Raw genomic sequence first — 19,765 nt, 5'->3', positions numbered from 1 at the left:
CTGAATGAGCCAATCAAACGGTCACGTATTTGAGCACTAGAGGAGCTTGAAGGTGGACGTGGTCTTTTTGCAAGAAACACATTTGAAGATCGAGGACCAGACTATGCTAAGGAACGGTTGGGTAGGGCAAGTCTTCCATTTAGGATTAGATATGAAGATGCACGGGGTGGCGGTGCTGATAAATAAGTGGGTAGCGTTTGAGGTAAGGAGTACAGTATTAGATTCCGGGTGCAGGTTTGTGATGGTGAGTAGGAAATTGGAGGGGTGTCAGTGGTCTTGGTGAACATTTATGCCCCAAATTGGGACGATGTTGAATTCATGAGGCAGGTTTTGGGGACGATCGCAGACCTGGACTCACACCGATTGATCATGGGGGTGACTTTAATACGGTTATTGAGCCAGCGTTGAACCGGTCGAGTCCGTGCACAGGGAGGGTCTGACGATGGGGAAGAACTGAAGGCATTCGTAGAGCAGATGGAGGAGGTACACCAGTGGAGGTTTGCGAGGCCGAGGGAGAAGGAATTCTCGTACTTCGCCCATGTGCACAGGGTGTACTCGCAGATCGATTAGTTTGTGGTGGATAAGACTCTGCTGGCGGGAGTGGTCGACTTGGGGTATTCGGCAATTGTGGTCTCTGTGTTGGGGGGGGGGGGGGGGGGGGGGGGTAGAACCTGCAGTGGAGACTAGACATGGGATTGGTAGCAGATGAAGAGGTGTGTGAGCGGGTGATAGCCGCCATTCGGGGGTATGTGAAGCTGAGTAACACGGGTGAGGTTTTGGCCGCCACGCTATGAGAGGGGTTTAAGGCGGTGGTTAAGGGGGGGGTTCATATCGATCCGGGCACATAGGAATAGGGCGGAGCAGGCTGAGAGGGCTAGGCTGGTGGATGAGATTCTCCTGGTGGACAGGGGGTACTCTGAGGCCCCGGAGGCAGGGTTGTTGAAGAAACGGCAGAAGCTCCAGATGGAGATCATGCTGGTGTCAAAGGGGAAGGCAGTGGGGGCGGTGTATGAATATGGGAAGAAGGCGAATAGGATGCTGGCTCACCAACCTAGGAAGCAGGAGGCAGCAAAGGAGATTGGAAAGGTGAGGGGAAGAGCTGTTCTGGACCAAGTGGGGGGTGGATGGGGTTTCCGAGCAATTTTAGAGGAGGCTTTATGAATTGGCCACTGGTCAGTGGGGGGGTTGGTGGAGGGATGGAATGTGGTGATTCCTCAACCGGCTGGAGCTCCCCAGGTGGAAGAGAAACTGATGGAGGGGCTGGGGGCCCCATTGGATTGGTGGAAGTAATGGATGGTATGGGGGCGATGCAGACAAGGAAGGCCCTGGGCCCAGATGGGTTCCAGGTAGAAGTTTTCTGGGGATCCGGTAGTAAGGGCATACAATGTGTCGAGGGGTAACTGGGAACTTACCCCTCCATTATCGCAGGCTTCAATATTCTTAATTTTGAAGATGGATAAGGACCCGGGCAATGTGGGCCCTACCACCCAATATTGCTTCTAAATGTGGATGCCAAGCTGTTGGCAAAGACTTTGGTCTTGCGGATTGAGGACAGTGTGCCTGGGGTGAAAGGGGAGGATCAGACGGTGTTTGTAAAGGGGTGGCATCTGTCAGCTAATGTTAGGTGGTTATTAAATGTGATAACGTCCCCAGAGGGCCAGGATGTAGAGGTGGCAATCGCTATGGATGTGGCGATGGCGTTCGATCAGGTGAAATGAGAGTATCTGTGGGAAGTGGCTGAAAAGGTTTGGGTTTGGCAGGGCTTTATGGACTGGGTCCAGTTGCTGTATAGTGCGCCGGTAGTGAGTGTAAGTACAAATCGGGTGAGTTTGGGGTGCTTTAGACTACACCATGGGACAAGGCAGGGATGCCCACTTTCCCTGTTGTTTTTTGACTTGGCTATAGAGCCACTGGCAATGGCGCTTATAATATCAAGGAGTTGGAGAGGGATAGAGCGATGGGGGTGTGGTGGGGGATGATCTGCTTTATATATTGGATCCACTGGGAGGTATTGGAATTATGAACATATCCGATGAATTCAGCCAGTTTTCCGGATATAAATTAAACATGGGGAAGAGTGAGGTCTTCCTAATCCAGACAAGCGGGCAGGAGAGGAGGTTGGGCGAGCTGCCGTTTAAAGTGGTGGGGTGAGCTTTCGGTATTTGGGTATCCACGTGGTGCGGGGATGGGAACAGCTACATAAATTGTATTTGACGCAGTTGGTGGAACCGATGAGGGGGGATTTTAAGACCATAAGACATAGAAACCGAATTAGGCCACTCAGCCCATCGAGTATGCTCCGCCATTCAATCATGGCTGATGTTTTTCTCCCCCATTCTCCTGCCTTCTCCCCATAACCCCTGATCCCCTTATTAATCAAGAACCTATCTATTTCTGTCTTAAAGACACTCATGATTTGACCTCCACAGCCTTCTGTGGCAAAGAGCTCCACAGATTCATCACCCTCTGGCTGAAGAAATTCCTCCTCATCTCTGTTTTAAAGGATCGTCACTTTAGTCTGAGATTACGTCCTCTGGTTCACAAAAAACAAAGAAAATTACAGCACAGGAACAGGCCCTTCGGCCCTCCCAGCCTGCACCGATCCAAATCCTTTATCTAAACCTGTTGCTTATTTTCCAAGGATCTACTTCCCTCTGTTCGCTGCCCGTTCATATAGCTGTCCAGATGCATCTTAAATGATGCTATCGTGCCTGCCTCTACCACCTCCGCTGGCAAAGCATTCCAGGCACCCACCACCCTCTGCGTAAAAAAACTTTCCACGCACATCTCCCTTAAGTCTGGGGTTCTCGTTTTTCCTCCAAGAGAAAACATCCTCTCCACGTCCACTCTATCCAGGCCTCGCAGTATCCTGTAAGTTTCAATAAGATCCCACCTCATCCTTCTAAACCTCAACAAATGCAGACTCAGAATCCTCGACTGTTCCTCATGTGACAAGTTCTTCATTCCCGAGATCATTCTTGTGAACCTCCCCTGGACCCTTTCTAAGGCCAGCACATCTTTCCTTAGATACAAGGCCCAAAACTGCTCACAATACTCCGAATGGGGTCTAAACTGAGCCTTGTATAACCTTTGAAGTAAGTCCCTGGTCTTGTATTCTAGCCCTCCTTGACATGAATGCAAACATTGCATTTGCCTTCCTAACTGCCGACTGAACCTGCACATTAATCTTAAGAGAATCGTGAACACGGACTCCCAAGCCCCTTTGTGCTTCTGATTTCTGAAGCATTTTCCCCATTTAGAATAGTCTATGTTTAAATTTCTCCTTCCAAAGTGCATCACCTCACACCTTTCCATGTATTGTATTTCATCTGCCACTTCATTGCCCACTCCTAGCCTGTCCAAATCCTCCTGCAGCTACCTTGCTTCCTCAATACTACCTGTCCCTCTACAGACCATTGTATCATCTGCAAACTTAGCAACATCCTCTTCATCCTCTTCTCAGAATTCTCGTGTCTCATTTTGAGGACGCTGCCTCTTCACTTTGGGTAGTTCATCACTTAGTGGTACTTGGAATGACACCCAAAGCATGTAATAACTGTTCCTTGGACATATCCTGGGATTGGGATTTATTTGTCTATTATTGCTGTTCCAATTTTGCCTTCTGCTATAATAGCCAGATCTGCTAAAGGTACTTTAATCTTAATTCTGCCTGCTTTTAATCCTTCCATGTTTCAACGCTTGCATCAGTACCTGGACTATTTTGAAATCTGGTAATCATTATGTTCTCTATTCTTTGTGACACCACAGAGTGTCTCATTTGATCCATGAAGGAAATGCCCGTTTCCCCAGGATTCTTTTAAGGCAACAGAATTTGATCCAACAGTGGCCCCTTCCCCAGAAGCAAATACCTAATAGAACCAATTTCCTGCCCATGTGAGACACCTCAGCACAATCTAGTACTGATTCAGTGACCCTCAAAATTAATTTTGTCAGCCTGTGAAAGTCTGATATATTTTTCCATGGAATGAACATCTGTTTCTGAAATCATAGAATCACTACAATGTAGAAGAAGGCCATTCATCCCATCGCATCTGTACCACCCCTTGGAAAGAAGACCCTACTTCAAGTCCATGCCTCCACCCTATCCCTGTAACCCAGTAACCTCGACAAACCTTTTGGACAATAAGGGCAATTTAGCATGGCCAATCCACCTAACACATCTTTGGACTTTGGGAGGAAACCGGAGCACCTGGAAAGACACAGACATGGGGACAAAGTGCAAACTCCACACAGACGGGCACACAATGCTGGAATTGAACTCAAGTCCCTAGAGCTGTGAGGGAGCAGTGCTAGCTACTGTGCCACCCAACCTATCAAATTCTAAGCATGACTTGCAAGTATTTAACTGGTGATCTTTCTTCTAGATTTTATCCAGGAACTCTATTAGAAGGTCCAAGTATTCATCAATATATCTGGTTTCCATCTCACAAAAATACTTCAATTCTGTTTTTTCCTTGTAGAAAGCAAAATATGGCATCTTGTTTCTCTTTGGTAGGGTGTAACTCCTGTCCACTTAATTGTTCCGCTTGTCATTTTTTCATTCAGACTGAGAACTTTGGTAATCATACCTTTATTTAGTTAATTAACTTAAAAGTTGCTGTTTGGTCTACAAGAAGGTGAATTTTGAATCCGCTTTAAACAAGGTTCTACTTGTACTTACTTGCAGCTGGAGCTTGTTAATTAGTTAATTGGATTAGGCCAGTTTTCAGAGGCTAGAGTCACAGTATAAATAGGAGCTAGTTACAGTGCAGACTTTGTTTGCACTGGAGTGCTGAGCTTGTGGCATTTGAGTGCGACAGTGAGAGTTTGGTGACTGAGGGAGTGCTGAGCTTGTGGCATTTGAGTGCGACAGTGAGAGTTTGGTGACTGAGGGAGTGCTGAGCTTGTGGCATTTGAGTGCGACAGTGAGTGTTTGGTGACTGAGGGAGTTAGGTGAGGAAGGAGTAAGGTGCTCCTTAATTTCATTTCCTATATTTATCAAAGAGCGTGAAGGGAGCCAGGAGTTTAGAGTACAGCTGACTGGAAGCAGAGTCGGAGGGCGGAGGTCCAGTTGGTCCACGGGGCATCTAATTCTGTAAAGTAAGAGGGGATGGAGGCTAGGGCAGTTGCATGCTCCTCCTGTAGGATGTGGGTGGTGAGGGATACCACTGGTGTCCCCGCTGACTATTCCTGCGGGAAGTGCACCCAACTCCAGCTCCTCGGAGACAGTGTTAAGGAACTGGAGCTGGATGAACCTCGGATCATCCGGGAGGCAGAGGGGGTTATCGAGAAGAGTTACAGGGAGGTAGCCACACCAAAGGTACTGGACAAGAGTAGCTGGGTTACAGTCAGGGGAAAGAAAACTAACAGGCAGACAGTGCAGGGATCCCTCGTGGCCGTTCCCCTTCAAAACAAGTACACCGTTTTGGATGCTGTTGGGGGGGATGACCTACCGGGGAAGGCCCCAGTGGCCAGGTCTCTGGCACTGAGTCTGGCTCTGGGGCTCAGAAGGGAAGGGGGGAAGCATAGAAAATCAATAGTAATAGGAAATTCAATGGTTAGGGGAATAGATAGGAGATTCTGTGGTCGCGAGCGAGACTCCCGAAAGGTATGTTGCCTCCCGGGTGCCAGGGCCAGGGATGTCTTGGATCGTGTCTTCAGGATCCTGAAGGGGGAGGGTGAGCAGCCAGAAGTCGTGGTGCACATTGGTACCAACGACGTAGGTAGGAAAAAGGGTGTGGAGGTAATAAACAAGTTTAGGGAGTTAGGCTGGAAGTTAAAGGCCAGGACAGACAGAGTTGTCATCTCTGGTTGGTTTGTTGCCGGTGCCACGTGATAACGAGGCTAGGAATAGGGAGAGAGTGCAGTTGAACACGTGGCTGCAGGAATGGTGTAGGAGGGAGGGCTTCAGGTATTTGGATAATTGGAGCGCATTCTGGGGAAGGTGGGACCTGTACAAGCAGGACGGGTTGCATCCGAACCAGAGGGGCACCAATATCCTGGGGGGGAGGTTTTCTAGTACTCTTCGGGAGGGTTTAAACTAATTTGGCAGGGGAATGGGAACCGGATCTGTAGTCCAGCAACGAAGGAAGCCGATATTCAGGAAGCCAAAGCACGTAGTGATGCAGTGGGGAAGGTAACACTGACAAAGGAGAGTACTTGCAGGCAAGGAGATGGGTTGAAGTGTGTATACTTTAATGCAAGAGCATCAGGAATAAGGTGGGTGAACTTAAGGCATGGATCGGTACTTGGGACTACGATGTGGTGGCCATCACGGAAACTTGGATAGAAGAGGGGCAGAAATGGTTGTTGGAGGTCCCTGGCTATAGATGTTTCAACAAGATTAGGGAGGATGGTAAAAGAGGTGGGGGGGGGAAGGGGGGTGGCATTGTTAATTAGAGATAGTATAACAGCTGCAGAAAGGCAGTTCGAGGGGGATCTGCCTACTGAGGTAATATGGGTTGAAGTCAGAAATAGGAAAGGAGCAGTCACCTTACATAGAACATAGAACATAGAACAGTACAGCACAGAACAGGCCCTTCGGCCCTTGATGTTGTGCCGAGCAATGATCACCCTACTCAAACCCACGTATCCACCCTATACCCGTAACCCAAACAACCCCCCCTTAACCTTACTTTTTAGGACACTACGGGCAATTTAGCATGGCCAATCCACCTAACCCGCACATCTTTGGACTGTGGGAGGAAACCGGACCACCCGGAGGAAACCCACGCACACACGGGGAGGACGTGCAGACTCCGCACAGACAGTGACCCAGCCGGGAACCGAACCTGGGACCCTGGAGCTGTGAAGCATTTATGCTAACCACCATGCTACCGTGCTGCCCCCAAATGCTACCGTGCTGCCCCAAACCTTGTTGGGAGTTTTCTATAGGCCCCCCAATAGCAGCAGAGATGTGGAGGAACAGATTGGGAAACAGATTTTGGAAAGGTGCAGAAGTCACAGGGTAGTAGTCATGGGTGACTTCAACTTCCCAAACATTGAGTGGAAGCTCTTTAGATCAAATAGTTTGGATGGGGTAGTGTTTGTGCAGTGTGTCCAGGAAGCTTTTCTAACACAGTATGTAGATTATCCGACCAGAGGGGAGGCCATATGGGATTTAATACTTGGTAATGAACCAGGGCAGGTGATAGATTTGTTAATGGGGGAGCATTTTGGAGGTAGTGACCACAATTCTGTGACTTTCACTTTAGATATGGAGAGGGATAGGTGTGTGCAACAGGGCAAGGTTTATAATTGGGGGAAGGGTAAATACAATGCTGTCAGACAAGAATTGAAGTGCAGAAGTTGGGAACAAAGGCTGTCAGGGAAGGGCACAAGTGAAATGTGGAACTTGTTCAAGGAACAGGTACTGCGTGTCTTTGATATGTATGTCCCTGTTAGGCAGGGAAGAGATGGTCGAGTGAGGGAACCATGGTTGACAAGAGAGGTTGAATGTCTTGTTAAGAGGAAGCAGGAGACTTGTGTAAGGCTGAGGAAACAAGGTCAGACAGGGCGCTTGAGGGATACAAGATAGCCAGGAGGGAACTGAAGAAAGGGATTAGGAGAGCTAAGAGAGGGCATGAAAAATCTTTGGCAGGTAGGATCAAGGAAAACCCCAAGGTCTTTTACACATATGTGAGAAATATGAGAATGACTAGAGCGAGGATAGGTCTGATCAAGGACAGTATCGGGAGATTGTGTATTGAGTCTGAAGAGATAGGAGAGGTCTTGAACAAGTATTTTTCTTCAGTATTTACAAACGAGAGGGGCCATATTGTTGGAGAGGACAGTGTGAAACAGACTGATAAGCTCACAGAGATACTTGTCAGGAAGGAAGATGTGTTACGCGTTTTGAAAAACTTGAGGATGGACAAGTCCCCCGGGCCTGACGGGATATATCCAAGGATTCTATGGGAAGCAAGAAATGAAATTGCAGAGCCGTTGGCAATGATCTTTTCGTCCTCGCTGTCAACAGGGGTGGTACCAGAGGATTGGAGAGTGGCGAATGTCGTGCCCCGTTCAAAAAAGGGAATCGGGATAACCCTGGGAATTACAGACCAGTTAGTCTTACTTCAGTAGTAGGCAAAGTAATGGAAAGGGTACTGAGGGATAGGATTTCTGAGCATCTGGAAAGGCACTGCTTGATTAGGGATAGTCAGCACGGATTTGTGAGGGGTAGGTCTTGCCTTACAACTCTTATTGACTTCTTTGAAGAGGTGACCAAGCATGTGGATTGAAGGTAAAGCAGTGGATGTAGTGTATATGGATTTTAGTAAGGCATTTGATAAGGTTCCCCATTGTAGGCTTGTGCTGAAAGTAAGGAGGCATGGGATAGTGGGAAATTTGGCCAGTTGGATAACAAACTGGCTAACCGATAGAAGTCAGAGATTGGTGGTGGATGGCACATATTCAGCCTGGAGCCCAGTTATCAGTGGCGTACCGCAGGGATCAGTTCTGGGTCCTCTGCTGTTTGTGATTTTCATTAACGACTTGGATGAGGGAGTTGAAGGGTGGGTCAGTAAATTTGCAGATGATACGAAGATTAGTGGAGTTGTGGATAGTGAGGAGGACTGTTGTCGGCTTCAAAGAGACATAGATAGGATGCAGAGCTGGGCTGAGAAGTGGCAGATGGTGTTTAACCCTGACAACTGTGAAGTTGTCCATTTTTTAAAAAAAAATAATTTTTATTGGAATTTTTTACAGAAAATATAAAATATAACAACAAACAATGAAATGCAACAAAATAACCCATAACAACTGTAACACCCCGCAGACCGCCTCAACGCATGTATCATATCCCCCCAACCCCAACAAAAGAACTTAAAAATAAATTAAAATTAAATAAACAAATAAATTAAAATTAAATAAACAAGGTTGTCCATTTTGGAAGGACAAATATGAATGCGGAATACAGGGTTAACGGTAGTGTTCTTGGCAGTGTGGAGGAGCAGAGAGATATTGGGGTCGACGTTCATAGATCTTTGAAAGTTACCACTCAAGTGGATAGAGCTGTGAAGAAGGCTTATGGTGTGCTAGCGTTCATTAGCAGAGGGGTTGAATTTAAAAGCTGTGAGGTGATGATGCAGCTGTACAAAACCTTGGTCAGGCCACATTTGGAGTAGTGTGTGCAGTTCTGGTCGCCTCATTTTAGGAAGGATGTGGAAGCTTTGGAAAAGGTGCAAAGGAGATTTACCAGGATGTTGCCTGGAATGGAGAGTAGGTCATACGAGGAAAGGTTGAGGGTGCTCGGACTTTTCTCATTAGAACGGAGAAAGATGAGGAGCGACTTGATAGAGGTTTATAAGGTGATCAGGGGAATAGATAGAGTAGACAATCAGAGACTTTTTCCCCGGGTGGAACACACCATTACAAGGAGACATAAATTTTAGATAAATGGTGGAAGATATAGAGGGGATGTCAGAGGTAGGTTCGTTGTGGGGGCATGGAATGCACTGCCCGTGGAAGTAGTTGAGTCGGAAACGTTAGGGACCTTCAAGCGGCTATTGGATAGGTACATGGATTAGGGTAGAATAATGGAGTGTAGGTTAACTTCTTCTTAAGGGCAGCACGGTAGCATTGTGGATAGCACAATTACTTCACAGCTCCAGGGTCCCAAGTTCGATTTCGACTTGGGTCACCGTCTGTGTGGAGTCTGCACATCCTCCCCGTGTGTGCGTGGGTTTCCTCCGAGTACTCCGGTTTCCTCCCACAGTCCAAAGATGTGCAGGTTGGGTGGATTGGCCATGAAAAATTGCCCTTGGTGATTAACCTAGGACAAAAGTTTGGCGCAACATCGTGGGCCGAAGGGCCTGTTCTGTGCTGTATTTCTCTATCTCCATCTCTATACCTGGACAATGCATACCTGCTTTCCAACGATTTTCACAATGGCCACTGGGGTTTTCGTTTTTTGTCTGAAAATACTTTATTTAGTTTCCAACCTTCTCATTTTTGGACCCATTCTCACCTACCATGTTATCTAGACAGCCAGGTGGTGAAGAGTACGAGTAGAGCCACTTTTTCTACCAGCATTTATTTCAGAGAAACACATTAACAACATGCACCTCCTCCTCATCTACCAGCAGCAGTTTCAGCCTGCTCCTTTGTATAAGGCACAAGCAATATATCCAGTTAATGCCCACTACCAACATACAACTAAATACAACTAACAATAAGGGATATGGGAGTAGGGTGGAAAGATGGAATTCATGATCTTATTGAATGGCAAATTATTCATGAGTGGTTGTATGGCCAAATCCAGCTCTTAATCCTTATGTTATCATCCATATTATATCAGTAATTAATCCAGCCATTTGAAGTTCTTGCTCTTTAGTTTAAACAATGCGATTTTTGTTATGGTGATATACTGCATTGAAATACCACAGGTTGGTAAGATGTGTCCACAATATTTCCACCTGCGGAGTTCCTCATTGAGACTTATAAATTACAAGCTTTTGTTTTGAGTCTTTTTATTGAATGGAATAATACGATTTGCATCATACACTTTGCAACTTTTTTCCGTCATACTTTCAAAACATATTTCTATTTCAGAGGAATTTGAAAAGTATTGTGATGAGATTGCCAACACAACAGCCTGGGGTGGACAACTTGAGGTAAGGAACTATCATTTTACTGTAGCTATTTTTAGATCATATTTTAAATCATAAGTGATAATAGAAGTAATCAATCAGTACAAAAGCTAGTCCTTTCACTGGAATAATGTTCTCCCTCTCCTTCAGCCAATCAAAACCAGCAGATTGTGTAGCTGCTTTACTCCTTGCCTAATGAGGAGGAGTCAGGTTTTAAATTGATGCACAAGATGTGATTGTAGTTAGTATGTGTTTTTCTTTTCCTTTTGTGTACGATAACCCTTCATTTTGTCACTTTGGGGAAAATCTTCCAAATACTCTGCCTTCTAGAAAGTTATTTAATTTAGTTTTTGTGACATGTCCATATGCAAGAAATACAAAGTCAGCATACAATCCTGGATATCTAGAAGTACCAGAGCATCAAATACCTGGGAGCCCCAACCGCCTGGAAATTTCCCTCCAAGTCACCCACCATCCTGATTTGGAAATATATCGCCGTTCCGTCACTATCACTGGAGCAGAATCCTGAAACTCCCTCCCTAACAGCACAGTGGGTGTACCTGCATCTCGAGGACTGCAACGGTTCAAGAAGCCAACTCAACACCATCTTCTGAAGGGCAACTAGGGATGGGCAATAAAGGCTGGCCTAACCAGTGACGCCAATGTCCCATAAATGAATTTTTAAAAAGCAGGCAATTAAGAAGGCAAATGGTATGTTTAATAGTTTAATTCCTGGGATGAGTTGTTCATTAAAATGGGACTATGCTCTCTGAAGTTAAGAAGAAAGCATTTGATGAAGTGCCACAATAAAGGTTACTGCGGAACATAAAATCTCATATTATAGGGGGCAAGATATTGGCATGGATAGAAGATTAGCCGCTAACAGGAAGCGGAGAGTAGGCATAAATGGGTCTTTTTACGGTTTGAGTGGTGTGCCACAGGGATCAGTGCTGGGACCACAATCTTTTTCAATTATGCAAATCATTTGACTGAAGGGATTTAAGAGATGTTTGCCAAATTTGTTGATGATACAGATAGGTAGGAAAGTAAGTTGTGAAGAGGACAAGTCGAGACTTGTAGTCACAGGAGTTTAGAAAGGTAAGAGGTTGATATACCTTCAATTCACAGTGAGGCAGAGAGAGCGAGTGAACAGTAGGCTTTATTAGTCATGAACTTGCCCAGCCAGAATCAGTAGTACAGATGGATGCTGCCCACAAGAGGTCGGCCTATATATGGCCCCAGTGTGGGTGGAGCTAGAGGCGGAGCCATACCGGGGTTACAGTACAGTACCTGGAACCAGTTCATATCACCACTTCCAGGTCATAGGTCACAGTTTATGGTATCATGCATTATGGTGAATACATTCACCCCCTGTTTTAAAAAAAAAAATCAAGTCCGACAGGGGTGACGTGGGGTCATTACATATTCCGTCTATCTGGAGGCCGGGTCGTTCTCTTCGACCTCCGCAGCCCTGGCGGTGCGGTGGGCACAGTTGTCGCAGGTGGTGACTCCAGGGGCGTTGTGTCTGGAGCTTGAGCCTCAGTCCGGGGTGTCGGAGACGGTTCGGGTGCGGTGGTAGGGTGGGGGGTGTTGGGTGTCGGCAGTGTCGGCGCAGACAATACAGGAGACCCAGGATGGCGTATGGGGCGCTGTGAGTAGCGCTGGCAGCAAGGAGGAGGGGGGTGTAGGTGGTGGGAGAACCAGCTGGCGCCAGGTCCTGTAGCGAGACCATAACTTGCCGTCCGTCATGGTGCGCGATGTTAGCGTACCGGGGGTTAGTGTGTAACAGCTGGACCCTCTCGACCAGGGGGTCGGTCTTATTGCTCCTCATGTGCCTCCGGAGAATGACTGGTCCCGGAGTTTTCAGCCAAGGTGGAAGCGAGACCCCGGAGATGGACTTCCTGGGGAAGATAAACAAACGGTCGTGAGGGGTCTCGTTCGTGGCCGTGCAGAGGAGCGATCTGATGGAGTGGAGGGCGTCAGGGAGAACCTCCTGCCAGCGGGGGATTGGGAGACTTCTAGACCTAAGGGCCAGAAGAACAGCCTTCCTTACTGTCTCATTCTCCCTCTCCACCTGCCCGTTTCCCTGCGGGTTATAGCTCGTAGTCATGCTCGAGGCGATGCCCTTGTTGAGCAGGTACTGACGCAGCTCATCGCTCATGAACGATGTGCCCCGGTCACTGTGCACGTAGGCAGGGAAACCGAACAACGTGATGATGCTGTGCAGTGCCTTTATTACGGTGGCTGAGGTCATGTCGGGGCAGGGGACGGCGAAGGGGAAGCGGGAGTACTCATCGATGACGGTGAGGAAGTATATATTACGCCTGCAACATAGAACATAGAGCAGTACAGCACAGAACAGGCCCTTCGGCCCTCGATGTTGTTCCGAGCCGTGATCACCCTACTCAAACCCACATATCCACCCTATACCCGTAACCCAACAACCCCCCCCTTAACCTTACATTTTAGGACACTACGGGCAATTTAGCATGGCCAATCCACCTAACCCGCACATCTTTGGACTGTGGGAGGAATCCGGAGCACCCGGAGGAAACCCACGCACACACGGGAAGGACGTGCAGACTCCACACAGACAGTGACCCAGCCGGGAATCGAACCTGGGACCCTGGAGCTGTGAAGCATTTATGCTAACCGCCATGCTGCCCCAACATAGTCTGGTCCGATGGGGGTCATGGCGAGGGTGTCCATGAGGGGTTTGGCAGGCCTGCGGGAATGCGCTGAGGTTCTGGTAGGCCACCTCTAGTGAGGTCGCTAGTTTTACCGTTTCCCGCAGGTCGGAGGGCCCGTTTTCCAGGAGACGCTGCCAGATATAGTTCGAGCGGACTCCGCCACGTAGGTGTCCCGGATCTGTGAGTTCACATGTTCCTCCGCCGTCACATCTCGATAACTGCAGTTCCTCGCGAGTAGAGTCAGGGTTTCGGGATACTCGTCCAGCGATTCTCTGGCGTGTTGACGGCGAGTAGTGAGGAGGTGTCTGGCGAACACCTCATTTATGGGCTTCACGAAGTGTGCCTTGAGAGTTGCGACCGCCGCCTTGTACGTGGACGCTTTCTTGATCACTACGGAGATTCAATGGCTCACCTGGGCGTGGAGGAGATGCAGCTTGAGAGTCTCTGGGAGGCGTTGTGGAGGAGTTGAGGTAGGCCTCGAAGCATCGGAGACAATGTTCGAATATTACCTTCGCTTCGGACACGCAGTTGTCGAGTTCGAGCCTGTCTGGCATTAGAGCGGCTTCCGTAGTGCTGTCGATGACTAATACATTGATATATCTTGAATTCACAGTGAGGCAGAGAGAGCGAGTGAACAGTAGGCTTTTATAGCCATGAACTTGCCTAGCCAGAGTCAGTAGTACAGATGAATACCGCCCACAAGAGGCCTGCCTATATATGGCCCTGGTGTGGGCGGAGCTAGAGGTGGAGCCATACCGGGGGGTTACACTACAGTACCTGGACGCAGTTCATATCACCACTTCCAGGTCATAGGTCACAGGTTATGGTATCATGCATGCATTATGGTGAATACATTCATCACAGAGATGGATTAATTGAAACACATAAGATTCTGAGAGGTCTTGACACGGTTGATGTGGAGATGATGTTTCCTACTATGAGAAAATATGGAAATCGGGGTCACTGTTTAAAGATAAGGGGATCACCCATTTAAAACAAAGATGAAGTGAATTTTTTTCAGTGAGGAGCTCTCTTCCTGAAAAGGTTGTGGAAGCAAGAGCCTTTGAATATTTTTAAGGCAGAGATAGATAGATTATTGGGAAGCAAGGGCTTGAAAGATTATTGGGTATAGGTGCAGTGCCGATTTGAGGTTATCATCAGATCAGCTGTGATCGTATTAAATGGAGAAGAAGGTTTGAGGGGCTGAATGGCCTACTCTTGCTCCTTGTTGATATGTAAGTAGAAGGTTTGAAGGGACTCAACCAGGCCCATACTGATAAGCTGTTTCCCGCTGGCTGAAGAGTCTAGAAACCAGGGGCATTGCCTCAGGAGAAGCACTTGATCATTTAAGACAGAAATATGCAGGATTTCTTCAGACTTTTTCAATCTTTTCTCTACATCAGAGAACTGTTGGATGTTCAGTCATTGAATATATTCAAAGCTGAGAAAGTGTTTTGGGACTCTGGAGAATGAAAGGATATGGAGATCAGGCAGAAAAGTGAAGTTGAGGGGGCGGCGCAGTGGCTTGCACTGTTGCCTCCTGGCGCCGAGGACCCAGGTTTCATGTTTGGAGTTTGCACAATCTCTCTCAGTCTGCTTGGGTCACACCCCCATAACCCAAAGGTGTGCAGTGTAGGTGGATTGGCATGCTAAAATTTCCCCTTAATTGGAAAAAAAATAATTGGGTACTCTAAATTTGCATTAAAAAAAGGAAAGTGAAATTGAGGTTGAAGATCAATAGTATTGAATGGTGGAGCAGGCTTGAAGGACCATACAATCTCCTTGCTCCAATTTCTTATGTTCTTAAAGAATGCAAAGTGAAAAGTTTTAAAAACAAATATAGGATTTTGAATTATGGCCATAGGATGCTGACACTTTTGTTGTTTTTAAATGTTTTTTGCAAATTTGGTGCAGTCAGATATTGTATCAGATCATTGATGTGTCAGAATATCGATGTATGCATCTATAGATTGGAATATTTAAAGGATGCTTTAAGTGGCAGTGCGATGTCATCTGCATGGGGAAGTGGAGGAATAAAGAAAGTTACTGCAAGAAGCATAGGTAGATGCAACCCAGGCTATGGTGACAGAGGAGGGAATGCTGTCAGTCGAAGGGTTCAAAATTAATAAGGAAGATGTATTGGATAAACTGCCAGCAAGTTCACGTGATACTGGGACTGGATGAGATACATTAAAGAATTTGAAGAAAGAGAGATTGGAAATTGCAAGAGCACTGGCCATAATCTTTCATTTTCCCTAGACTATGAAGAGGTACCACAGGATTAGACAATTGCAAACGTTATGCCCTTGTTCAAAAACAAAGGTTGTAAAGCTAACCCAGTAATTACAGACAATTTAACTTTGATGGTGGGGAAGCTTCTAGAAACTATTATTCAGCATGGAATTAGTAGCCACATGGAAAAATGCGGGTTGGTTGGAAAGAGCCAGCATGGATTTCTGGGTAAAATTGTGTTTTGTTTTTGAAGAGGTAACAAAAAGGGTCGATCAGGGCACTGCTATTGATGTGGTGTACATAAGTTTTCAAAAGGCATTCGATACAGTGCCACATAACAGACTTGAGAAAAGTTATAACTTACAAAGTAAAGGAGACAGTAGCAATGTGAATAAAACAAAAATGGCTTGAGTAATGGTAAGCAGAGAGTAATGGTCAATGGATATTTTTCAGGCAGGGGAAAAGTTCGTAGTGGAGCTCCCCAGGGGTCGATTAATGAGTCTCTTGCTTTTCATGAGATACATTAACAATCTAGATTTTGGTGTAATGGGGACAATGTCAAAGTTTGCGGGATGATGTGAAACTTGGAAGCATTGTAAACTGAGGAGGGCAACGTAGAACTTCAAAAGGACATAGACAAGTTGGTGGAGTAGGTAGATAGGTGACCGATGAAATTCAGTGCAGAGAAGTGTGAGGTAATACATTTTGGTAGGCAGACATGGGATGCAAATATCAAGAGAGTGTAGGAGCAGAGGGACCTGGGTGTGTATAAATGAAACTTGCTTATTGTCACAAGTAGGCTTCAAATGAAGGTACTGTGAAAAGCCCCTAGTCGCCACATTTCGGCACCTGTTCAGGGATGCTGTTATGGGAATTGAACCGTGCTGCTGGCCTGCCTTGGTCTGCTTTCAAAGCCAGTGATTTAGCCCTGTGCTAAACAGCCGTGCATAGATCATTGAAAGTGGTAGCACAGGTAGAGCAGTTAATGAAGCACATCGTATCCTGGGCTTTATTTTTTTCTAATATGCTTTGTTTTTTATGAATTTGGAGTACCCAATTTATTTTTTCCTTTTTAAGGGGCAGTTTAGCTTGGCCAATCCACCTATCCTGCACATCTTTGGATTGTGAGGGGTGAAATCCACGCAAAAGGGGGAGAATGTGCAAACTCCACATGGACGGTGACCCAGAGCCTGGATCGAACCTGGGGCCTCGGCGCCATGAGGCAGCAGTGCTAACCACTGCGCGACCGTGCTGTCCCGTCCTGGGCTTTATTAATGGGCGCATAAGAGTACAAGAGCAAGAGATACTAGTTAGAATTCAGCTGGAATATTGTGTACAGTTCTGGGCGTCACAGAAGAGTGTGAACGCATAGGGTAGAGTGCAGAAAAATTTACAAGAATGATTCGGGGATGAGAAGCCTCAATTATGAAGATAGATTGGAGAAGTTGGAACTGTTTTCCTTGGCAAAAAGGCTAAGAGAGGTGTTCAAAATCAGAAGGGGGTTGGACAGAGTAGATGGGGAGAAACTGTCCCCGCTTGTGAAAGGATCAAGTACGAGAGACACTGTTTTAAAGTGATTTGCAGAAGAAGCATTTCCCATGCGAGATAAAACATTTTCACACAACAGGTAGTTTGTGTCTGGAATGCACAGCCTGGAAATATGGTGGAGGCAGGTTCAATAGAGGCATTCAAAAGGGCATTAGATGATTATTATTCAAATAATGTACAAGGAAAAGGCAGGAGAATGGCACTAAGTTATAATGCTCGTTTGGACAGCCGGTGCAGACGCCATGGACCGAATGGCATAATTCTACGCCAAAACAATTCTGTGATTAATTCAGAGGATGCAAATAAATTAAATTGAGACAGTGAGTAGAATAGCTGGCACTAAATTTAATTACGAAACCTCCTACAGCAAGACAATGTGGAAGGATAGAAGCCCACTTTAAGCAAAGAGTTGCTTTTCAGATTAATGACTCTGTATAAATGACAGATACCACCTACAAGGTCAACCTTGTACTAATCCAGAAATCTAGGTGATTAAGGATAGAGCTGGAGTCTAACTTTTTGCAGTTACAAGCTTTTATTTAGAGAGACATACGTGCATCTCCTACCCAGTAACCACAGTTCCAGTCTGCTGCTGTAAAATCATAGAATTTTACAGTGCAGAAGTAGGTCATTCGGCCCATCAAGTCTGCACTGGCTCTTGGAAAGAGCACCCAAGCCCACACCTCCATCCTATCCCCGTAACCCCACCTACCCTTTTTGGACACTTAAGGGAAATTTATCATGTCCAATCCACCAAACTTGCACATCTTTGGACTGTGGGAGGAAACTGGAACACCCGGTCTCATTAACGCAATGTCTCTTTAAGCATGAAATGATTGTGGTCAAATACACAAATGCAGCTCTGAACCCGAGTGGCTATGGATTTTGCCTCCGAATCTCCCAGATTGTCACGTGAGAATTTCCAAACTCTACTCTTAAAAGCAGACTTCAAATTCTTGGTTCACAATAATGCATTCCATTAGTGGTTTGCATTCTGAACTCGGTCCACAGTTTCCAAATGACTCCTATAAAAAGCGTTTCCAGTCCACTTTTAACACCTGATGCCATCCAGGATTTTACATCAACCCTTTTAGGATTTCTTTGTCTTGACTGCTGTACGAACTGTTCACAATTGATTTAATTCTCAATTCCCAGACAATTAAAATGGTATCAAAAGTTTCATTCACCTCTGAAGTCTGCTGTCCTATTTTAGATCTAGTTAACTGCAGTTGTCTCTTTAACTCAGAATAGTTTGTTTACTCTTCCTTGAATCCTTGTGATAAATACCTTGATTTCTGTTCTCTTAACTTCAGTCTTCTTAATGTTATTTCCCAATCCCTGGTGACCTGGACTGTAACTTGTTCCTTCGGAAGCTTGCATCTTTGCAACTCCCAGTTTCTCTTTGGCAGAGTTAAGAGAGGTTCACTCAACATTATTCTGCTCCAATTACAATATATCCAACTAAAACATTTTTTTCCCTTTGTAAAAGGGCCTCTAGTTGCTAAGCAACATTTACATACTTAACCCTTCTATTTATTCATCACGCTGTGGCCCTCTCTAAGCATGATAGAAACACAGTGGGAATTGAAACCAACCCTTACGTATACAAACACCTTTGTCCTGCATGAATCTAGTTCTCTGTTTTTACTATTCCAGGCACAGAAACATTAAATTTAACACACTTTAAACCTATACCAAATTTCTAATTTTCACCAGTACAAATATTTAAAACTGCCCGTTTTCCGAACACTGTCAAGAACCCAACATACTAGGGCTAAACGGTAAACCCCGAACCAAACAGATCACCACTGTAACTGAAGACAAAATTGAATAGATGCTCTCACTGGTTTGGATAAACAGCTCTGAACGCTATGCCCAGATGTTCATGCCAAGTGTATGTAATGGTACAATGCGATGTGAACAAATGCGCTCTTATTGAATGTTCTATTATTGCAGTGTGCCCAGGGATTATAAATTTCTACCATTACACTCTTCATTTCTAACCTTCAGAATTTGGAAAAAAAAATGGAGCTGTCAGATTTGCTGACAGTTGCTCTCAGCTGTAATTGCTGTTTCTGACCTTCGGGCACCTCTGTGGGTTTCTGGCTGCCTTTTTAAAACAAATTGGAACTGACAGGAATTGGGGACTATCAGAAATTCCAGTCACTAGAGCATTCTAGTTAGTGACGGATAATGCAAACATTATTCAACTTCAGTAATTCAACTTAAATTATTATCTACATCTCATTCAATGGACAGCAGGATCCTCTGTCCCGGCAGCCGGCCAACGGGGTTTCTCATTGTGAGCACCCCCACGTCGGGGTGAAGCGAATGCGCTGGCTGCGAAGTGTAGAATCCTGCCGACAGAGAATCCAACCCATTGTCTAGATATTAAGCAAATATGTTTCTCAAATTAGGTCCTCATAGAAAAATAATGTTATGTATAAAGAATAGACAGAGCAATTGCAAAGTTTGATTGGTCAGTTGAAACAGAGATTGGATAGGTTAAGTGAATGGGCTAGGGTCTGGCAGATGGAATACAATGTTGACAAATGTGAGGTTATCCATTTTGGAAGAAATAACAGTAAAAGGGATTATTATTTAAATGATAAAATATTAAAGCATGCTGCTGTGCAGAGAGACCTGGGTGTGCTAGTGCATGAGTCGCAAAAAGTTGGTTTACAGGTGCCACAGGTGATTAAGAAG

At 45.8% G+C, this 19,765-nt stretch overlaps 1 protein-coding gene across 2 annotated transcripts in view; it reads left to right on the top strand.

Moving 5' to 3' along the window:
* The window catches only part of otud6b (OTU deubiquitinase 6B), a 34,208-nt gene that overhangs the window by 9,627 nt on the left and 4,816 nt on the right, over positions 1–19,765 (top strand). For both annotated transcript variants that reach the window (XM_038809067.1, XM_038809068.1), the window contains one exon: positions 10,552–10,613. In XM_038809067.1, coding sequence (XP_038664995.1) covers positions 10,552–10,613 — 62 coding nt within the window. The remainder of the gene's footprint in view (positions 1–10,551; positions 10,614–19,765) is intronic.

The sequence above is a fragment of the Scyliorhinus canicula genome, chromosome 10, assembly GCF_902713615.1.
Source record: "Scyliorhinus canicula chromosome 10, sScyCan1.1, whole genome shotgun sequence".
Taxonomy (NCBI): Eukaryota; Metazoa; Chordata; class Chondrichthyes; order Carcharhiniformes; family Scyliorhinidae; genus Scyliorhinus; species Scyliorhinus canicula.
This window is presented reverse-complemented; position numbering and strand designations above follow the sequence as displayed.